The sequence below is a fragment of the Lissotriton vulgaris genome, chromosome 12, assembly GCF_964263255.1.
Source record: "Lissotriton vulgaris chromosome 12, aLisVul1.2, whole genome shotgun sequence".
NCBI classification, from domain to species: domain Eukaryota; kingdom Metazoa; phylum Chordata; class Amphibia; order Caudata; family Salamandridae; genus Lissotriton; species Lissotriton vulgaris.
Genome location: NC_141700.1, coordinates 343,777,155 through 343,800,596, shown reverse-complemented (window position 1 = coordinate 343,800,596; position 23,442 = coordinate 343,777,155). Strand labels below are relative to the sequence as shown.

At 47.0% G+C, this 23,442-nt stretch overlaps 1 protein-coding gene across 1 annotated transcript in view; it reads left to right on the top strand.

Moving 5' to 3' along the window:
• The window catches only part of SHCBP1 (SHC binding and spindle associated 1), a 286,230-nt gene that overhangs the window by 96,712 nt on the left and 166,076 nt on the right, over positions 1 to 23,442 (top strand). Inside the window, exon 5 of the mRNA XM_086945110.1 lies at positions 117 to 209. Within this exon, the coding sequence (XP_086801236.1) occupies positions 117 to 209 (93 nt within the window). The remainder of the gene's footprint in view (positions 1 to 116; positions 210 to 23,442) is intronic.

Genomic DNA, 23,442 nt, shown 5'->3' with positions numbered 1-23,442 from the left:
TATATATTTTTTTTATCTGAACTGGTGTAAAGGTTGTGGAAAGAAGTTGAGATTTGGCTGTATAATCCTATTTAATTCATGATGATTTACATATTTGACACCTAATCTTTTTTTAGATTTTTCTATCAGAACATATGGAGAAGCTGGGATGATGAGGACGAAGATGACTTTGACTATTTTGTGAGATGTGTCGAGCCTCGACTGAGAATGTAAGTGCAATATTTGTTAAAGGATTTATCAGAATCATAGTAATTGAGTATAGTGACAGATTTCTTCCCATTTTTCAGCTTAGGCTAGATTCTGTGTTGGTTGCCGACGTTACTGATGTTTTCACACACATATGATTTAAATCCTTGCACAAGTTAATAATACTTTGCCAAAAGCTGTAGTGGAGGCAGTAGTGGAATATGGAATGCAATATATGTCCCATGCACAGCATAAAGAGTCCTTTTATCAAAAAGGCTAAATTACTGAAGGGAGCCCTGGTAGGGTATAGGGTGTAGATGGCAGCTTTTCTTAATTACATTTCTTTCTTCCCTTGTTTGAGTTGCTTCCAACACATGCCTGGATTCGGTTGGGCGACCTTCTTTAGGGGTTGCAGTTAAAATTCGGAAATTATAGACATTTCAAAACTCCTTTGTCTACTGTGTATAATTATGCCTTTATTGCCTTTGTTTTTGCTGCTTTGTAGTGGTGTACGCTTCCATCGGTGCATAAATTCAGCAATTTGTAGATTCACACCAGATGGATCAGTTGGCAGATGGACTCTCCGTCAGAGTCCACATTCTGCCACAATGTGGTCTCAGGAAACAGCAAGCAAGGGATCACTCTTTCTCAACGGTCGCTCTGGGCGGGCGGCAGGGTAAGGACAAAAAGAAGGTTTGTAAAGTAGACCTGTGAGAGTATTGAGTTTGGCCATTTCTGTACTCACAGCCAACATGGAAATGTGCTGAAGGACTAATCAGGTGGGACTGGCCACCCAGAGAGTGTGGCGGAAACAGAGTACATGGAACTCTCGCCCATATGTTTGAAAGTGGATGAGCAGAGAGCGCATGGAATGGATTACTACGAAGAAAAGACGGCTGCGATTTCACATAGATCGTTTGTTAGAGGAGTTGTACCCTTCTTATAAGAAAGTGCCATCTTTCTTGCATGTTTGACCCCACTTTTTGCTGAATTACTAATGTGCTTTGACTGAGTGTGTCCTAGGCTCCTGCCAATCAGGTGCCCAGGGCCTGTGTTCCTTCCCTGAAAACTGCATTGAAGCTGAAACCCAATTGACATCTCTGGCCACATGCCAGCCCCTGGTAAATGGTACCCTAGGTACCCAGGGCCTTGTGACCAGAGAAGACCCCTAAGGGCTGCAGCGCTTAGTGTGCCACCCGTAGGGGCCCTGCATCCTGACACCCACACCCTGCCTTGGCAGACTGAGTCTCCTGGTGCAGACCTAAACAAAGAGTCGACATGGCACACATCCCTGTGTGCCATGCCCACAAACCCACTACCCTGGCATCCACCAGTTACCCCTCTAGCTGGGTGCCCTATGCCAGTGGTGTAAGCACAGGTGCATGAGCCCTCTGCCCCTACAGTACCCAGGGCCATTCCTTGGCACTGTAAGTGCCGTGATGCCATTAACTTCTTTATCCCTTGTGATGTAAATCCCGAGGTATTTAAAGTCATCTCCTTCCCAATGCAAGGGGTAGTCTAGGGAATGTGGGAGAGTGCGATCAGTAAGGGGAAAAACCGCGGACTTGCCCCAGTTGATTTGGACACTCGCAATGGCACCAAACTTGGTAATTTCCCGCAAAACCGGGTTAAGATTTTCCCGTGGCCTGTGAATGTATAGCGTGATGTCGTCCGCGTATAGCGACACCAGGACTTGCCTGGAGGGATATATAAGGCCTCTGTGGTTGTGGTATTGTCGCAGCTTAGCAGCTAGGGGTTCTACCGCTATGGCAAAAAGGACAGGGGAAAGGGGGCAACCCTGACTTGTCCCTCTAGTTATGGCAAAGGAGTCTGAACGCGGTCCATTAAGGAGCACCCTGGCACGCGGCGCCGCATAGAGTAGTCGGATCCAGCATAGGAATGCTTCCGGCATCCCCATATGCACCAGAGTACCCAACACCTAGTCTCATTCCACTGAATCGAACGCCTTGGTGGCGTCTGAAAAGACAGCCACTGCGTCACTGCTTGGGTCAATTTCCTGGTTAATAGCCAGAAGAGTCCTTAGGTTATGGGTGGTGGCCCGGTTGGGCACGAAGACCGATTGGTCTGGTAGCACTAATCGCTCCAACAGGAGATTCAATCTAGTTGCAAGGACCTTGGCCAATATTTTAGTGTCACTGTTGAGGAGCGACAAGGGCCGGTATGAGTCACACCTCCTAGGGAAAGGATCTGAGCTTCTCTCATCGTAGTGGGGAGCGTGCCTTCCTCTAATGCTTTATACAACACGGTTTTGAGGACGGGAGCCAATATAGTAACGTATGTTTTGTAAAAATCGATAGGGATGCCGTCCGACCCTTGAGCTTTTCCAGACTTAATACCCATTATTGCTTCAGTGATCTCATCGACCTCTAGGTCTAGCGATACAAATTTATGTTGTACGTCGCCTAGCTATGCCAGAGTGATCTCTTCAAAGTAGGCTCCAAGGTTTAGCGTTTGCTGTCTTTGGGACGTGTAAAGAGTTTGATAGTATCCAGTCAGGGTAGCCATTTGGTCCTGCAGGGATCTGCAGGTAACATCCTGCTCGTTCCGGAGTTCAGTGACATAGTTCCTAAACCTTGGGGGGGGCGAATCGCACTTGCAAGGGACTTCCCTGGCCTGTCTCCCGCCCCATATATTCTACCCCTGCAGTGCTTCCCTCAGAATTTGCATTTCCTTTCAGCAGCTTCTGTGTATTCGGACAGTTTCTCCCGTTGCCGGGCCCGTAAGTCATGTGTGTCCCCCACGCCCACTATGTCGCGCTCCAGCTCTTTCAGCTCTCCTTCCAGTGTGGTTAGGGTCCGTCTGAGGTCCCGCAAGATCCCCCCCCCCCCTTGGAAATACACCATCCACGTACTGTCACTTTGAAGGCCTCCCATACAGTGGTGAGGCTAGTGACGGAGCCGGTGTTTCTGGGGAAAAATATTATCTCCTGCTACAATTCAGCCTTAAAGACTGCATCTTGGAGGTGCAGGGAGTTGAGTCTCCAGCTAGCGTACGGGGCCAGATCTACAGGAGGTTTCACCCTGATCAAGACCGGGGAATGATCCGAGAAAGTTTTGGCAAGGTGAGTCTCCTTGTCCACCCAGTGTGTCATACCCTTGGAGACAAGTAAGTAGTCCAATCTAGCCCAGGTGTTGTGAACAGTAGAGTGATGGGTCCCTTCCCGTATGGTCGGATGTAAATAGCGCCAAGTAGCTATCAACTTATCCTGTAGGACAATGTCACGCATCGTGTGCGGAGATATGGTGAAGTGGGCAGCTGTGGCTAAGGACCTGTCTATGTTTGGGTCAATGACAGTGTTGAAATCCCCTCCCCAGATCACCTGTCCGCACCCCAGTGTGAGTAGTTTGCCGCGCAGTGTGAGTAGGGAGTGCGTGTCATCTATATTTGGGCCATAATAGTTCGCAAAAGCGATATCGTGTGAATTGAGCCTGCCCCATAGCAGGCAGTACCGTCGCTCGGGGTCAACCCCCCCCCCCCCCCCCCCCCCCGAGTCCCCCCTTCAATAAAATTGGCCCCCCGCCTAACCAAAATAGCCAACCCTCCTCTTGAATAGTTAGAGTAAGTAGTAATACTGCGATGTGATGCCCACCTTGAAGTAAACTTAGGAGTGTTACCCTGAGCCAGATGAGTCTCCTGGAGGAGAGCAATGTGAGCCTGATGGTGATCTAAATAGCCCAGTACTTGCCTACATTTCCTTGGGTCGTTAAGGCCTCTCATGAGATGTTTAGAACTAGTCTATCAGTGCGCGCATCACCCGAACTTGTCACTCTGTACTATTTGCATGCACCCATGATCAAACAACCTTCTGCAACTCTCATATCTCTCATCCACTCCGCCTGTACTGTCCCCCCCCCCCCCCCCCAACCCCATCCCCCCCCCCCACCCACCACCGTCCAACAGCCTCTCCGGCTACACCAACAAGCCAGAATAAAACCCCCTCCCCCCGTCCCATGCAACCCTGCCCAACTGGGGCCAGTGCATCTCAAAATTCCACAACATAATTGAATACAACCAGGGGAATGGCCTCAATTGGGGGCCACTAGGGGCTCCCGCCTTTACTACTCGGCCTCACTTTCACACCCATCCACGACCCCTCAATTACGAGGAACCTTTGTGACGGGACGGAGGCGAGCGACCAGGCGACAGAACTGTGCCACCTTAACAAGCAATAGCAAGTATACATCACCAATCTGCGGAGCGTCCATCAGCAGCCATGAGGCAGCTTCTCTCAGTAGTCAGTCCCTGGTGATGAGTTGCCCTCAGTCAGGTTCAGAAAGTGGTGAGTGGGATCTCGAGCGTCTGCGCATGGCTTCCTCCCTGGAGGCCGATCGCCTGTCATGTTTGAGGTACTCCTCCGCCTGCAGCGGCTTGGTGAAGATGTGAGGCGCCCCTCTATGATGGATCCGTAGTTTCGCGGGATATAGCATGGCATACTGTATGCCTTGAGTTTGCAGTTTTTTTTTTTTACTGCTGCAAATTTGCAGCAGGCATCTTGTGCCTGCTGGGTAAAGTCAGGGTAAAATGACAAGGTGGTGTTTTCGCACTTCCCCTTTCTAGCGCGCTAATCGTAATACCGTGCTTCTGTCCCTGTAATTCAGGAACCTCATTATCACCGGGCGAGGGGGGAGGCCCGGGGTAGGACGTTTCGCCAGGGATCGGTGTGCCCGTTCTATGACCATGTGAGCAGAGAAGGACTCTGTTCCGATCAGCTCTACCAGCAACTTTTCCATAAAGACTTCAAGTTTCCCTGTGTTGGTCGTCTCTGCCAGGCCCGGCATGCGGACGTTGTTCCGCCTGGAGCGGGCCTCCAACACCTCATTCTTTTCCGCAATGACTTTGAGGAGTTTATCCATTTGCAGCGTGTGTTGTCTGTTCGTTCCTGCCCCGTCTTCCAGGTCTGACACCCTCTGTTCCGCGTCCTTCAACCTTTCCTCGTGGTTGTCCAGCTTCGCCACCACTCCGTCCAGTCTTGTGTTCATGGAGTCTATTTTAGCGTCAATGGATGTGAGGCTGCGTTGCACCCCTGTCAATATAGCCTTCCACTCCTCATCCCTAGTATCGGGGAGGGGGCCTCTGCGCCTTGCGTCGTGGTTGCGTTGCTGGGCGTCAGAATTCCTCATTGGGAGCTTCAATATCCGTACCCCTGTGCACCGTGTTTGTTTGCAAGTGCATATGCTTGTTGGCGTTTCCCGAACAAGTGCACTGGGCTCCAAGTAGCCCCAACCTCTGGCACCCATTCCTATAAAGAACTCCAGCCTCCTCGCACCGAGTGCTCCACGGGCTGCTGCTTTGTGAAACTGCTCGAGGTCTCCTCACGACTCTTGTGCCTACGGCCTGTGGGTCTACTTGAGGGTCAACTCTGTGTTTCTTGGGCTCCCCTGGTTGCCCCAGGCCTGCCCTTACTCCCCTGTGTTTGGTGAGTCTCTTGGACCTTGCATGTCCAAACTGTACACATCCTTGACCTTCTCTGTGGGGTGCCGTTGCCAAGGCTTGTTGGTGCTCCCGCCAGACACCGACCCATCACTACTCAACATCCTTGGTGGGACAGCTCGTAACCGGCTACTGGTCGTCCTCGACGTCTCCTGATCCCTGTAGCTGCAGAGGCAATAACTCCATCAATGCACCTGAAGCACCCAACATCTGTGGGCATCCGTCTACTGTGCTCCTTGTCACTCCGGATTGACCCAGGCTCTGTCCCCTCTGCTTTCAGGTACTCTTTGACAAGAATCCACCTTTGGATTCCAATTGACACTTTTCTCCCTTCCAGCAGCGGCTTTTCTTATTCCTCCATTGGGTTCGACTGCGGTTTCCGACTCCACTTCAGACCTATGCACCCGGCTTCCCTGGGATATGTAACTTGGGTACCTCGGTATCCATGGGTTGGATGGCTCTCCAACCTCCTATCTTCCAGGGGGATGCTTCGAAGTCCACTGGGAAGGTCCTTAAACTCTTAAAACTTCGCGTTGACTGTCCCATAGAATTGTACAGAGCACACAGTCGTGTTCCCACACTGCACCTGTCCTCCGTGGGGTCACTACTTACTCACCTTGGGTGACTACTTGGGGTCCCAGCGTTTCTATGTACTCTCGACACTGTCTTGGCTAGAGTTGTGGTTCTTATACCACTATTTTAGTATATGGTTTGGTCACCCCCCCTTGGTCCCACTGTTTATTAGTGCGATTTACTATCATTTCTGTGCTTACGTATTGTGTGTTTTGTGATGATCTCTGTGTAGGAGGTACTGTGTCTTTCTAGATAGTGTTATATTAATAAATACCTATTTTTATAACTACTGTGTGGTTCTCCTTTCATTTAACCAAAACTATAAGGTTGCATTCTGGTAAAACAAGCTGCTTAAGATTCCTTCAAGACTAAGCCTGAAGGCTTCTCTCCATAGCTATTACTTGGATAGCTTTCTAAGGTTGTCTTTGACCTCTTAAATCACCATAAGGGTTGTTTGGACTGGTGCAAGGTGCCTACTTTAAATAGTGGAAAGCATATACCAGGCCACCTTCTAAAACAACTAGTGACTAACTTAAGTATTCATTGTGTGAATAACTAATGTACGATCCTTTCCCAGAATATACTATATTTTGTTTTACTTGATAGTCTAGTCCGACAGGAAGGTCACTTTGTCTTCTTGGTTCAGCAGGACTTTTTTTTTTTGTCCACTCCCCAGACCCTTCTCCTTTCTGATATACTGCTATGGTATCCTTTGTGAAGGTGAGGAATCAACAGTTAGAAGTAGCTATCAGAACAAGTTACTTACTTTCAGTATCACTCTTTCTGGTGGATACTCCAACAGCCGATTCCTCATTGCCTTCCCAGTACTTCTTTCTTTGGTATGGCCTCTGCCATATAAAAAAAAAATCCCAATTCCGCAACAGGCACACTGTTGCGTACAATTTGCTCTATGCTCATTGCTCGGAGGTGCGAATGAGGAAGATCACTAAAACTGATGTCAGCATGCAGGGGTGGCGAGGCACTCCTATGCAGCTGCTCTTTGTCACTTCTAGGGCGATGCGAAGTAACCAAGGAGCCACCTACCTGTGTGCATGGGCACTGCGGAGTAAAATCTCTGGATCGAGTCTGGTGCTTTTGGATATTCTAAAGATTCGGAATCTGTGGTTGAATTTTGTGTCCACCACAAAGCGTGTTACCGAAGCTAAGTAAATTCTTCATTAGACCAGCAAATCTAAATAACAGCTCCATGCACCTACATGTGGTTGTTTCCCCATTAGTGATATAAATGAACTAAATCGAATTTCCCCCAACTACCTTCATAGTTGCGAAGTGGCCTCATGCCATGAGTCACACTCGCTGCTAGTTCTGTGCTTCTAACAAATAGTATTTTCCATGCTTCGATATGGGAGCCCACATCTGCAATGCTAAGAGCGAAACGTTCCAGAGTGGTACATACGTTTGGCTGTATAGCTAGGACTGGCTGATAGTATCACGAGTCACAGGGGCACTTGTCAGCTATATACTTTACTGCTTGTTTGTACAGGGTTTATGAGCCTTCACATTTTTCTTTCTTCTTTGTGTGTAAACATTAATAATTCAAATAATTCCAGTTTTATATAGTTTTGCACTCCAGTTTCTGCAGTATAAGGTAAAACACTTAAAAGCAAGCTGTCTTCACCTTATGGCCATTTCGTTATATAGAATGGATTTCATGGGTCCATTTTGTCATTAAAGATTTATGAAGCCATGAAGTTAAAACAAGCGTTGGCAAGGCCAATAGGTCTGGCGGTGGCTTAGCCTTTTGTGTTTTGTTATTGGTTTGCAAAATATTATTGTTGGCTTAGCTGTTGGCCCCCCGTCAATTTGAATAAATATGTTTTGGTCTAAAAAAAACACACACATTTCCATATTCGTCATTGAAACTGCTCTGTGTGTTGATGTGCTCGTTGTCACAAGGGCAAATTGCCGTAAGTCACAGTGAAGTTAGTCAATGGCTAAAGTGGGCTGACACATTGCCCCATTCAGTATCTGTGGATGGAAGAAAAATGTGAATGACGCATCAATAGACCAACGGACGGAGATGACTGACTGAAAGCTCTTTTAAGTATGTTTTATTGTAAATATAATTTTAAATAATCAAAAGGTGTTTAAGGAAAACCGAAATATGGTTGTTAAAGCATTGATGTTTTACTTTCTCCGATCCATTTTTGGCGGACTAGCAAAAACCTTAAGAATACCTTTTTCACGCAGGAGACTAGCAGACGTAAGCTGATATTTTTAGTGAAATTGTTCTCACCCAGGGGTCCTAATTCAGTGGTAGTTCTCGGCACATTTGTAACATGAAATAGAGATCCACAGGCAAACAGACCCACTGCTTTCTCTTTCCTCGTGCAGTATGCTACATGGTCCCTAGATGGCGCTACAATACTGCTGATGTGTGTGGGAGGCCTGCTTGGAAGTATGTATACATTTTGTTTTAAGACGCGTTGAAATAGCTCAACCAAAAAACACACTATTGGCATGTTATTCGGGGACCGATTTGATGAGCGCTGCTGTCAGTATTAATTTTTCATGTAACATCGTCAAATCAATCTATTATATAGATTTCTGTTTTGTGCGCATTAAAGATTTAGTAATTGTCTTTTGTAGTCACTAAATGCACAGCTGTCCATATTGTGGGCACAAAGAACTAGCTGTTTGGTGACGTCTCTCTTTTTTCGCAGACCAAACGTCTGACAATGTTAGTCAAATATTGTTAAAGGCCACGATTGGTCCATTACTTTAGACATTTGAAGTGTGTTGATTTATGAAATGATTGGCTATCCTATTTCTTCCCGAAAAGAAAGTCCAATCTCACTTGGTATACAAATTAAATAGTCATTTATAGTATGAGTTGCTTGTCTGCGCTGTTTGATTGGATATGAAAGGAATTTTGCCAAAATGTGATGCCATTGAGCAACAAGGTGGTAGTTGTATGTTTTTAAAGTTAGAACTAAACATTCTATCAACTGGGAATCAACTCGTTCGCTACTGTAAATCAGGACTACTTAGGAGTACATTTAAACATATATTTGTGTATTTTACTCTGCTATAATCCGAATCAAGCCCTTTAATTTAAGTGAACTGCAGACCACTTATAAATGTCGGGAGAGTTTCAAATATTGTTGACTCGAGTCTAGTGACATTTGATGTTTGCATTTTGAGAGGCAATCTGATTGTGTGTCTGTGTATAAAACGAGACAGAATTTAAAAAACAGGAAGTCCCAAATATTCTGTCCTGTGCAATATCCATATAACAGAATTAATTTAAAGAGTGTTGATTTGTTCATAACAGATATCACATTTATTATAGCACAATCACCTAAAATCAACACTAGGATGACATAACCGCATCGATATAACCCCAGTATATCTTCAGATATAAAATAAGTAATATGGATAAAAATCTTTCCGGTGTTTATCGTCACGTTTTGGTTGTACAAAAAGGTTTACCCCACTTAATCAGGACAAAAACCATACAGTCTTCACAGACATCATATGGCAGGAAAGATTTAGTAAAACCAAGACCCCCCCTAGTTTATCAGAACCTGTCACTACTCTTCTCAGAGCATAAATCAGACTTCCTGTTAGACTTGTTACACCAATATCAAGCACTCTACTCCCAATTAACGGTAGTGTCTGCAAAGTAACTGGAATCCTTCAGCCCCAGTCATTTAACCTGGGCTGGTTTTAAGCTCCACGAGGAATTCATCTATCGTCAACCGCCCTTGGTGCACGAATTGATTCTTCCAAACTCTCATGTTCCTCCCCTAATCAGTTGGGAAATATTGGTGCAACCTACACTCTACTCCTTTTAAAAGAACTCTGTTTTGGTCAACTAAACAGTACTAATATGTTAGTATTTTAACTGAAAGTGATATTTACTTCTATGAGTGGATGGGACACGGGGGGGGGGGACGGGACGCTCATCAAGTTTTTTTAAATTTCTTTTTACCTTATACTGTAAAGATTTTAAGTAATCATGCAGTTTATTAATAAATTGTCCAAAAAAAATTGTCAATATCAAGCCCTTCCGGGCATATTATCAATTGCCATGCATTTCCAAGCGTAATTGAACACCAACGCAGCCATGGAAAACAAAGCTCTCAGACATCACTCCACCGCCTTGATCTGAAAGGAAACCAGACTGGGAGGATATGCGTAAGGAAACTGGGCTTTTTGCAGATGCCCCCCCATTTGGACTACTAGATACTATTTTCTGACTTGGACAGTGCACTGGAGCCTGCTAATCAGGCCCAGTACCAGTGCTGTCCCCAAAATTGTTGTGTATGAAATTGTTATCCCCAATTGGCAAGGCCTTTACCCTCTTAGAAGTCGCTAGTATATGGTACCAGTGGTACCCAGGCATAGATGCTAAAGGGGTCCCCAGGGCTGCAGAACAGTTTTATACCACGCTGGGTGACCCAGCCAAACTCCTGATAGGAGGCGTGCCATTGCAGCCTGCAGAAGCAGTGCAAACTGCTAGAGCTCGACTGTGCTCTTACCATGTGTGGCACAGTCAAATACACTACTTTTACTATATGTCACATACCCCGAAGGCAGACAGGCCTCCTCCGCCCTGGAGGCAGGGTGCTGCATAGTTAAGGGGAGGACATAGAAATGCAAGCCTGTATGTCCCTATAATGTGGTCCCCCATTGGAAACTGCTGTGTGTAAGTGTTCATAGGATAACATGGGCTGCAAACCAGGCACACTCGAGATTGGCAGCTCAATATGGTACCAATAAAATGTCTTCATCAGTATTAAACAGTGAGCCTTCTCACCCCAACACAAATCTCGTTCCCTAGGTGATGTGGCATGCACCCAGGTGGCACCTTAGAGGTTTCCCTCCTGGTTGCCCCAGCTTCATTGTGTTTGTGCTGACCAGCCCGTGCTGTCTTGCGTCTACTGCTGCCAAAACACGATTCTGACCTCCTGCCGGGCAGTATGATCACTCTCAGGAGTAGGGAACAAAGGCCGAGCAGGAAGGAGATCACAGCTCCTCCCCCTAGGACAGGCTAGTGAAGTGGCACATCAGAGCTGTGAGCTTCAAAGGCTGAACCACCTCTGATATGCATCAGGGCTGACTCAGAGGGGAGAAAACAGCCCTCCTCCTGCCCCAGGCACATTTACAGCCGGGCAAGTTGGGAAATTGGATATGCAGGAGGTGTACACCTCCAGAAAGGCTGGCTACACCTACATGGTGAGCAGCCTAAACTGTACACCTAAAAGGGAATGCTGCCGTCTATAGAGGGGCAGAAGTAGTGGATTACTAGTTCCCACACACCTAACTCCCCTAAGTCTAGGATTTAAGGCACCCCCCAACACTAGAACCTCAGATCTGAACAAGTTGCATCAAGGAAGGACCAAAAGGAGAATTGTGTCGCCGACTACAGGATTTTGCCCACAGCACCGAAGCAAAAGGGGGGTAATTTGTCCCTGTGGCAACCGATTTGGAACGGAGTGATCGACCCTCATCCTTGGCCAAAAGTCTGGACTCCAGAAGAGAGGGACTCCCTGGACTAGTGCCAATAGTCCCCTGTGAACTGCCAGTACAAGCATTTGCCAGATCCAAAGAATGGCTCCTTTTTACCGCTGCCAAGGCTTGTTAGTCATAAATCCGGTAACCAACCCCCAAATTCGACGCTGCATCTACAGAAAACACTGTGCGACCTTCATCCGATGTCATCAGCTGTGTATCTGTTGTGTTTTTGCATTCGTTTTCTTGCAGCACCATGTGAGCAGTAACATCAGTACCACCGTGGCTCCCGTTCAACACCATGGACAGTAAAGACAACTCACACCCGGACTCCATGGGCTAGTTTAAATTGATCTAAATTGATCTGGCTGTCGTGGCTTGGTCCTGGGGGCCCGCATGACCGTAACCATGTAACGGTGCCACTGAACTCAACCGGTAAGTGATAGATTCTCACTACTGGTTTTTGCCATTGACCGCAATGTTACCTTTTTCATTTATTTTTCCACACTGATTTAATATTACTTCAGAAATCTATGCTATTCCTTTGTTTTGGTGTCTAAATTAAGATAAAAATACACAGTTTTTATAGATTGGTATTGGATTTCCCTTGAGTCTTGTCAATTACTTATCGTCCATGTTGATACTCTTAAATGCTCAAAATATGTTCCTCAAGTAAAGCCTGAGTGCTCTTTGCCTCTCTGCCAGAACTGAGCTAAGGATTTATTGGTGTGAATCCAAAGGCCATCTTTAAGGCATTGTGCTATTACATGGCAAGGCTACCCAGACATGCCAAATAATAAGAATCTCCAAGAGGTGAATTTAAGGTCAGTGAATGATTGAGCGCTCACTATGTTGTGTCTGTGTATACCTTTGCAGTATAATCTTGAGGCGCTTAAAGGGAGGAGGTAATCACCCTGCAACTCCCCCAAACAGGACCTAGACAAAGAATCCTAATAATATTTAACCATATCCCTTTATGTGAAAAAACACAATTGTTTAGGTTATTTCAATACAAATGCAATTAATATTTTCAATCTACATTAAGCCTTTAGCCAATACGTGTTTTGTCGTGTCAGGATTAACCCACAACTTCAGTAGGGCTAAAAGACACAATAAAAAACACCATTCTCGTTGCAGTGTGCCTACATAATCCAGCCCACCGTACCAGCCCACAGTGTACAACTGGGAAATATAATTAGGTTTATTAATTTACAGATACACATATAATATATAAGAAACAGAATAATGAACTGAGCTAATACTAGGACGGAAGTAGAGCCTGCAGTAGGGTAGGCATTTATGAATTTATTGAAGAAATAAATTGACTAGAGAGACAGTTCATTTAAAGAGCCATGTCTTGAGGGCCTGCCTGAATTGAGGCGGTGAGGGTGATTTCCTGAGATGTAGAGGAAGAGAGTTCCAGGTCTCTGCGGCGAGGGTGGAAAAGGATCATCTCCCGGCCGTGATCTTGCAGATCCATGGGATAGTAGCCAGGGCCAGGTTGGCAGAGCGGAGATGTCTGGTGAGAGTGTAGAAGAAGAGGTGGCTGAGGTATGCAGGTCCGATGTTGTGGAGGGCCGTGTAGTGGTGCGTGAGACGCTTGAAGGTGATTCTTTTGCTGATTGGGAGCCAGTGGAGGTTTCTCCGGTTATTGGCAATGTGGCTGCAGCGGTGGCTGTCCATAAGTCTTGCAGCTGTGTTCTGGGTTCTTTGCAATATCTTTTGGAGCTTCTGGATGGTGCTGGAATAGAGTGCATTGCCGTAGTCTAGTTTGCTGCTGACGAGCACCTGGGTGACCGTTCTCCTGGACTCAGTGGAGATCCACTTAAAAATCTTTCAACGCAGGAGGATGAGATGGCATTAATTTGGTGGTTCAATGAGAGCAAGGATGATGCAGAGGTGATGTGTGTGGTCAATGTGTTGGGGGGGGGGGGGGGGGGGGGGGCTCTGAGCACTCTGGGCTCGCAGGAGTTGTCCCAGGCAGAGGTGGTGATTCCCTGGATGAGGACTTCGGTTTTGCCTTTGTGCATAAGCCGTCTGTAAAATGCAAAATTATTAATTTAGTAACTCTTGCTTTTCCAATATTTCACTGTAGATCATAAACAAATATCTAAACAAACAAGTGGACGTGAATATCTGTTTTTTCCTACCTGACATCATAGGTTTTTTCTTTGTTCAGTATTTCACTCTAGATTATAAACAAACACCGAAACAAACCACTGGCCCTGAATATCTCGTATTTCCTACCTGACTTCAGAGTTTTATTTATGGTTTCTTTATTTATAGAACTGAATATCTCCATGCCTCTTATGATCAGATTTTCCTCTGAAAGTTCGGCCTACACTGGGGGGGGGGGGATACAAACGCACCTACACACCTGTCAACACATCCTTCCTATTGGACAACAAATGACTACAACATTGCAGAGTAGGCGCTCTACCACGGATCTCCGTTTTATGAAGAAACACCCTGTATAGCTCGCTGCCCACAGCAACCGTAATTAGTCCGTCCTTTCAAGTCCTTATCTCAAACAAATTACAACAAGCATTGGCAAAGCCCATAGTTCTGTCTTTTACTTTGCTATCCCATACAAACACAGACCTGCACAAATGCGCACAAACTATTTGTGCTGTGTCTTTGTGCAACCTGTCTCTTTAAGTCTCCTGTTTTTGTGCCTGCTTTTAATTCCACATGCTTTTGGACCTGCTGTTTTATTTCCTAAGCTAGCAGTGTTGGCGCTAAGCAAAAACATAGGCACCCAAAGTGATTGTGGTACGAATACGTGGGTGCTTGCATGCGTTAGAATATTTAAGTCTGGCCTGTAGGCTTTGCCAGTGTTTGCTTTATATTTGTAAAGTAAGTGTGTGTTCGAGCATTAAAAAAAAGAATGATTGTGATTTCCCTTGGTGCCTACGCCTATTTGTTTGGTCGGGTTCTCCAAAGTCGGTCTGGAGCACCGGATCCATGCCAGATTTTGAAGGTAACTACGTTTATCTAAAAGGTGGAATGCTAAAAATCTGCCATGGATCCGGCACTCCCTCACCGGCTTTGGAGAACCAAACTTTAAAGTCTCCTCTTCCCTAGCTTTTTTATTTTTATTTTTTATTAGGTGAACATCATTCTCATCCATAATTCTAATAATTTCTAATGCAGCGTTTAGGAATGCAAAGTAGATGCAGATTATTCCTCTGTAATCAGCCTCTGCTTGAAAGCGCGTTCTGTTGCTTTCAAGTCGAACCTCGCATGACAGTGATGTGCCTGACAGAGCTGGACGCTGGCTTTCTGTCTGCTTATTTCCAATGATTATCCAGTTTGGGAGCGTCACATGTGCTAATGACAAAAGGCATTTATCACAAAGACCCGAATCTACAATGCCAGCAGATGGTGTGGCAGAACGGAGGGAAATGTTTGTCTTGGAGAAGACGCGGCGCACGGAGCGGCGCGCGCCTCTCTCAGCTGTAATCAGCGCGCATTCTTAAGATTCTGACTGGCGCGCGGGCCTCCTCAGAGATCACCGAGACAGATGGCGGCGGCATCCTTGTCACTTATCAGCGCATTCAAAATCATTTTCTGTTGCGAAGTCGGCCGGCTATTGCCGTTTTACTTCTGTTCGCTGCACCCGCGCTGTCTTTTTATGTTTCTCGGTGCTCCTCCGGTTGGGCCTACTCGCCGAACCTTCGGGAACCTTCTATATGCTTTGTATAACAGTTTACAGCTTCGTCATCGCGTAAATGTAGCACTCGCTCCTGCTGAATAGTTTGTCCAACTATATTGTGTAAGCGGTCAAGTTAAAGAGCTGAGGAAAACTATAAACAGTGGTCAAAACGGACCCTTCTCTAACCTATCGAATCACTATAAGCCACATTCAAAGATTCTTCTGTGAGTAGGTGTGACTCTTGAGGCACTCCGAATGTGCTCTTGAATTTCCAACAGTGCGTTATAATTCTTCATAGAAGAAAGCTTTGCAAACCGGCGCGAGAATACTTCTGTTCGTAAAAAAAACTGCCTTTGAAGTCCTAGTTTCATGGTATTGGCGCATGGCACTGTGAGTGCAGATCAGTGTGTGGTTTCATTGGCCAACCATAGATCTCCTAAGCAGTGTGCGTTTCTTCAGGTCTTAGAATGACAATCATTTAGAAGAATCAAAAATTAGCTAGCATTCGCGCCAAGAATTTTCAATTCTATTAAGGACACGGAGGCGAGGATTATGCTTCTCTTTCATTTACTGTAAAACTCACAGCAGCCAATAAACATACAGTTTATCAAGTTAAACTACATTAACCATCATGCTTGGCCCAAGCCACGCCTCCTTAGCCCTACAAGAGCCCTGGTAACAGTCCCAGCTTCCTCTTTCTTTGCACGAACATGCAACATAAGTTCAATATAAAAGTCTTAACAAACTCCAACGTGGAATAACTCGGAATCACTTCCAACTTCAGAAAATCTCCGACTGGAGGAAATAGAGGATGGCGTCCCATCTGCAGTCTTCCATAGAAGAGGGATCACTCTTTTTTCTTGTCAGAACCTAGAATAAAGATAAAAGAACCCGTAATGTCTGTATAAACAGGATCAATCATAACAACGGGTGGGTAAGCATGATCATAACATGACATAGCCGGGTGGGATAATCCTCGCCTCCGTGTCCTTAATAGAATTGAAAATTCTTGGCGCGAATGCTAGCTAATTTTTGATTCTATTACAGGACCGGAGGCTTCAGATTATGCTTAGTTCAACGCTGAATCAAATACCACAGAAGAAATGTCACCCACCGGCTTATAGTAAAAATGTTTAAATGTCGACTCAGACGACCAATCAGCACAGTGCATAATATCCTGAATATTCGCTCCCAACAAGTATGACTTCGAAGCCATAGCACCCCTCACAGAGTGAGCCCCAAACAGTTGAACATCAACACCCGACTCTTTCATGACAAACTTAAGCCATCTGGCAATGGTGGCAGAGGACACAGGTTTAAACGGTTTCTGAACTGCAATCAAAAGTTGCGTTACACCAGTCGGTCTCAGGGAACGAGTACACTCCTCGTATGCTTTCAAGCATTGGACAACACAGAGTTTAGCATTACTATGAAAGGCATTATATTCAATCATCCTAGACATAGTGTTTGTGCGGCCTGTAATAGTAAAGGAAACTCCCTCCGGAGTAAATACTCTACCTGCAAGGTCCAGTGCCCGCGCGTCCGAAGATCTCCTGCACGATGATAAACATAAAAGCATAGCGAGTTTGGCTGATAACTGTTTCCTAGAAAGCGAATCGTTAGAGGGCCAGCTATCAAAAGCTTGATGACCAAAGAAACATCCCAAAGCCCCGAATACTTGGGCTTGGGAGGATTCGCAGCCCGAATCCCTTTGAGGAGTCTGCACACATAAGGGTGAACTCCCACCGGTTTCCCGTCAATGACCTGCCGAAATAGCAGATCGGAAATTGTTCACCGATCTATAGGCTAAACCGCTCGTCGCCTTTTCAGTCAGAAAATTCACGACGTGTGAAAGGCCTGCCCCCACGGGATCCAGGTCCCGTTCCACGCACCAACGTAACCATCCCTTCCAGGCCGAAGAGTATCGCTTTCGCGTGGAAGGGGCCCAAGCCTGCTTGATGAATTCATTAGCCGCTCCAGAAACTCCAGGCAAACTCCATTGTTGCCTGAAAGCCTCCATGCCATCAGCATTAGACGCTGAGACAAGATCAACGGATGCTGCTCCTGCAGAGGACCCAGGAGCAGGGACTCCGACCAGGGCAACATCCGTGGAAGGTCGCAGCACATCCCCAACAAGGTCGGGAACCACGGTTGCGACTTCCATAGAGGCGTCACTAAGATCACCTCCGCCTTCTGCTTGAGAATGTATGACGCTACTCGTGGAATGAGTAGAAAGGGGGGGAACGCATAGTTCACTGCCCCCGTCCAATCCTGCAGAAATGCATCCGTCGCTGCCGCCGCTGGGTCTGGCCTCCAGCTGAAGAACTTGGGCAGTTGGCTGTTGAGCCTGGATGCAAACAAGTCGATCTGGCAAGGACCCCAAAGGTCCTGTAGCCAGTGAAACATCCGGGGAAGCAGCCTCCAATCGCTGTAATCCCTCAGATGTCTCAAATTCCAGTCCGCCACTACATTGGACTGTCCCGGTATGTATTCTGCAATAACCGTGATCTGACGGTTGAGGCAGTATCGCCAAAATTCCTTGGCCACCTGTACTAGCATGGACGATCTCGTCCCTCCTAACTTGTTTATATAGCGAACCGCCGAGACGTTGTCCATTCTGAGGAGAATGCAACAAGACGTCTGATGCGGCGAGAGAGTTCTGATAGCGAAGGATCCTGCTAGGAGTTCTAAGCAGTTTATGTGTAAATCTAGCTCTTGAGAGGACCAACGTCCTCCTGTGGAAACCGCGCCACAGCGCGCTGCCCAGCCCTAACGGCTGGCGTCGGATTCTATGACCACTTCGGGAAGAGAACCAAAAATGGCTCTGCCGTTTCAAGCCTCTACTTGGTGCAACCACCACTGCATTTCGTCCCTCACTTCCTGTGACAATGGCACTAAGTCCGAGTACGCTAGCCCCCTCTGGAGGTGCTGTATTTTCAGTCTCTGCAGGGCCCTGTAGTGAAGCGGCCCCGGAAATATTGCCTGTACTGACGACGCCAATAGACCTACTATCCTGGCGACCGTCCTGAGAGATACCATCTGACGGGTGGGAAGGGAACTGATCTCTTTCTTGATATCCTTCAGTTTCGATTTCGGAAGGCTTAACTGAGCAGATTGTGAGTTGATCACGAATCCTAGAAAGTCCGTCGTTTGCGACGGAATCAGAGCGGATTTCGTCTGATTTATAACAAATCCCAGATTCTGGAGCAACGAAATTGTCGTCTACAGATGTTGCGACACCAGATCCGGGCTCTGAGCCATGATCAGGATGTCGTCCAGGTAAATTATCAACCGTATACCCTGTTCCCGAAGATGGGAGACAACCGGCTTCATCACCTTGGTGAAACACCAAGGAGCCGAGGAAAGCCCGAAAGGAAGGGCCGAGTATTCGAACCATCGTCCGTTCCACTGAAACTGCAGGAATGGGCGATGGGGAGGATAAATTGGAATAGAGAGGTAGGCGTCTTTCAGATCCAAACGGACCAACCAGTCGCCCTGCCGGAGCAGATCTGCCAACAGATGGATGCCCTCCATCTTGAAGTGATTGTATACTAGGAAGTAGTTGAATTCCCGCAAATTCAGCACAAGTCTGTGACCTCCTCCCTTTTTTTGGACTAGGAAGATATTGCTGCAAAACCCTTGTGGGTTGTGTGTGCACACCGCAATAGCCTGTTTCTGAAGCAATTCTTCTACTTCGCTGTCTATAAAGGTCATCTCTTGTTGGGGAAAAAAGGAAAGTTCTCGGGGTTGACCTCTGCGTAGGAGTCTGAAAGAATTCTAGTTGAAAACCCTGTACAGTTTGTAGGACCCACGCATCTTGTGTCAGAAGAACCCAATTGTGAAAGAAGTGTCTCGTGCGACCCCCCAGTGGAAAGGGAAAACAATCGAGTGCGCTCACCTGAATTGTTCTGGTTGTGGAAGCGTGCTCTGTTGCCACCTCCGTGGAATCTGCCCTTGTGGAATCTGCCTCTCGTGGGGTAGAAAGTACCTCCTCGGGTAGAGTCCCAGTCTCCTCGACCTCTACCAAAATCGCCTCTGGGGGGACCTTGACTGGCGAAGCGGCCTGGCGAGCGTCCCGACCTCGTCCGGCCCGATTGAAAACCTGTTGGTGGAACACTCGTTTGATTCCAGATTGAGCCTTGTCCAGCGATGTGAAGGTCCCCACGTACTTGGAGACGTCCTTCACAAAGCGGTCACCAAACAAGTTACCCTCTGTTAAGGGTCCTGGTTCCGCGGATGCCAATTCTGTCAAGTTCGAGTCCATTCGCATCAGTAGGGATTTGCGCCGCTCCGTGGATAGAGCGCAATTAGCGTTTCCTAATAAACAGATGGCCCGCTGGGTCCATCCAGCCAGGATATCAGGGTCTACGGGAACGTTGGATTCTTTGGCCTTAAGGGCCATCTGAAGTATTTTAGCCAAAGGGCCTACCACGTCCAACATTTTATCCTGGCAGCCGCGCCAGGCGCGGTCAATGCCCTTTTTCGGATCCTTGGCAAACTTTTTCAAAAAAGTTAACAGACTAACGTCGATCTCAGGAGTGTCTGCCACCTTATGGGCCAGGTCAGGTCGAGGGCATTTTGAGCGTAAACGGTTACGCACCTCTTTGTCAAAACCTTTCCTGAGGTTCTCTTGCAGATAATCCGCCACGGCAGCGGCCGGGACCCAGTCAGATGACCTGGGATGGACAATTTCGTTAGGATCGAATGTGAAAGGTGTAGCAACTACCGGGACGGACGCCGAAGGTGAGGCCTGTTTTGCCTTCTTCTTCGGGGGGGCCTCCTCGTCCGTATCAGTGGTATCAGTACCAGTAGTAGTGGAAGTGTCCGTGTCTACATAATGTTGCTTGCTCTTGGCCTTGGCCCCTGTAGAGTATCCATGCTCTGTCTCCGACGCTGGTATGAACTGCAGAGCCTGAGCTTGCCCAGAGGCTGGTAGGGATTGCAGAGCACTTGAATGTGGCCATTGGTCACTGTTACCTGCCTGTGTAGCTGGTGGAGTGGTCTTAGTGGACTTGTCCTTGGTGAAACCATGTCTTTTAGCAAAATTCTCCAACTGTTTAGTAATAGGCTTAAGAGCCTTTGCCAATGCTTGATGCACAGTAGAAGGCACTATGCTCTCGGCTGCCTTGTTGACTGAGGCCTGCACCGAAGCGTCTAAGGCCTCCACAATCTTGTCTTCAACTGCAGCAGCAGGCTGCTCTCCATAAACTTCTTCCCCTGCCTCCTCGTCAAAATACACCCACTCTTCCATTGTAAAACACAGTGGGAATGACACCACCAAAATGAGGCAGACACAAGGGGAGTAAGAGGGGGGGTCAGCCCCACTGCACACCAATTACACACCAAACTCCTGTACCAGACCCCCTCAGCAAAGCTGTATAGGTATTATTGCAGCCCAGTGGGCGTCAGAGCCGAGTAAATTCAATATATAGAGCGTGTGCACACTCTTAGGAAGGCAAACTGTTAATTGCACCCAGTTAGGCGTCTCCTCCACCAGCTCTTATTCGAAAACGCGGTGTAAAACGGTGGAAAACGAGCATCAGAGCGTGTGCAGCCCAACCGAGTCCAAATCCTACTAGGCGTAGCCCAATGGACGTGGTTTGGGCTGCACGCGCCTGCCGTGTGGTTCGCGGCTCTGTTTAGCGCCTCAGGCGATTAGGGGCAGCCTTGCGCCTTCCCTCAGGCCTCTGGAGAGTCCGGCCGGGGAAATGAGACACCCGCAGGGCGGGCCGGTACAGGCGCGCGAAGCGCGTGAAGAAAGGAGCGAGGCTCCAACACAAGCGCAGCAGCGCCACCAACGCGGCTGTCACCGCCGACCCAGGAGCGGGTCCTCAAAGCGCGAAGCGCGCGTAGCCCTGATCAAATCAAGCAAAGTGAGAAATCGGCAAATAAACGGCAGCGCCGTATACAAAAACCCCAATGAGGTAAATACATCAATCTATGCAGATAGAAACAAAGAACACTCGTGCTATAAATAAATAAACACTATTCAAGTAATGTCAGAATAATGGGAGCAGCACTTATCTCTTGCTGTGAGCAGCAAAGAAAGAGGAAGCTGGGACTGTTACCAGGGCTCTTGTAGGGCTAAGGAGGCGTGGCTTGGGCCAAGCATGATGGTTAGTGTAGTTTAACTTGATAAACTGTATGTTTATAGGCTGCTGTGAGTTTTACAGTAAATGAAAGAGAAGCATAATCTGAAGCCTCCGGTCCTGTAATAGAATCCAGAAGCAGCAGAGGGATGTGCTTGAAAGGGTCCACATGCTCTAACTCCTACGCAGCTTCTTTAGGTCCAGTCAATATTCCCACCGGTTTGGACCTTTACGCAGCAGCTGTTTGTCATTTTTGTAGTCTAGATGTGTGAATGTAAAACTGTAGTCTAAAGAAACCACATTGAAAATGTTGTGAAACATCTTAGCCATTGATGCTGCCACAGCTGCAGTCCCCTCCTGCATGCTCTTGAAGCTGTGATGCCTACAGGTTGCAGACAGAGTGCACTGGTGATGGCCTGAAGATCGGCCTTCCCTCCCCGACGAACTCTGTCGTAGAAAGAAGGCGCCCGGTTGGATTGGATGTTCTCCAGAGTCCGCTATTTTGGGCTCAATACTCAGAGTTCAGAAATGTTGCTGGTGGCTGAAGCAAATGGATGGCCTGGAGCAGTGGCTGCAGGTTCCTGTGTATCCTCGTTACTTTTGTGCTTGTTCATGTTCTTTATATTTTCCTGAAGAGCCTTTCTTGTTTCAGTATGCACTACCTCCATATGTTTCAGTTTGTAGTTGAATAAACAATAGGTTGGACGGCGGCACACTCTTAGTACAAGGTTCAGCAAGGGTCAGCTTAAATCCAATTGTATTCTTATCTTTGGGTGCCGAGGAAAGGGTCCCTCCTGGCCAGTGGGGACTTAAAGTTTCAACAAGAGAGCTGGGGGAGTGCAGGAATCACCTGCGCTACTTCCGAAGGCACTCCGAACGGAGAACATCTCCTCAAGTCAATTGTTTGTGTGTAACCAAGGTAGTGAATGGAAATACAAAGTTCATCAGTGAGTCAGTCTCATATATATTCATTTGGGAAGTCACGTATTATAATCATAGTAACTTCGTAAACAAGATGTATTCAATTTCAAGAAAATAAATATCCAATCATGTTGATATAGTCCCTATGCATTTTGGGACAAAGGCCCTTCTTCAGGGGACGGTTCACGATCTGAAAGGGAAAGTGAGGAGGTTCAGGGAGAGGAAGCGTCTCCACATTGTAAGTACATTGAGAAGAAAAACAAGCATAAACACGAAGTTGGATGGAAAATAACATTGGGTACATTGGGTCAATGGAAAGGACTACATGCCAGGAAAAACCTGGGCGAGGTCTATAGTTGGGCTGAAGTCTATGCCCAACGTAGACAACAAAGACCTTACAATAACCCCTCATCAGATGAGGGTAGCTCCACCGATGGATCAACATCCCAAAGAGGGGCCACCACACATGGAAGATCACCCAGAAATGCTCCACCCTCCAAAACGATTGAAAGCACCCTCCAAACCAATGCCTCAACATCTGGTGTTTCTTTTTTAGAGAAAGACCCCGCAGTCATCGTTGAACCCGGAGGAGCAGAAACCACAAAAGAAATTACCACATCCATAGCCCAGGCGACCAGGAGCAAAAAACCTTAGTCATTAGCATCTCTAAGACGCAGTTAACCAATTCTCAACTGGCTGTACTCGAACGAGGTATATCATTTGTTCCCACCTACAATGCTACGGAATTGGAAACTGAAGTGTGTCTATATAAATTTATGTGTAGTCTACGACTATGTAATTATTTTACTAATGTCAGTCCACCCACGGGTCCTCCCGTGGTACATACATGCAAGGACTTGAAAAGCAAAAGCACATTCCTGGCTCCAGTTAGCCATAAGATTCTTGATTCTTATGAAACGATCACCATGAACTCTATCAAGGACCATTTAAAAAAAACAGCTCCCAAGCGTAATAACTTCAACCGTAGGTAATCCAGAGCATTGAACCAAATTGCATGCAATCAGAACATGGTGTGCTGCAAAGCGGATAAAGGGGGAGCAGTGGTTATTATGGACAGGTGATTCCTGC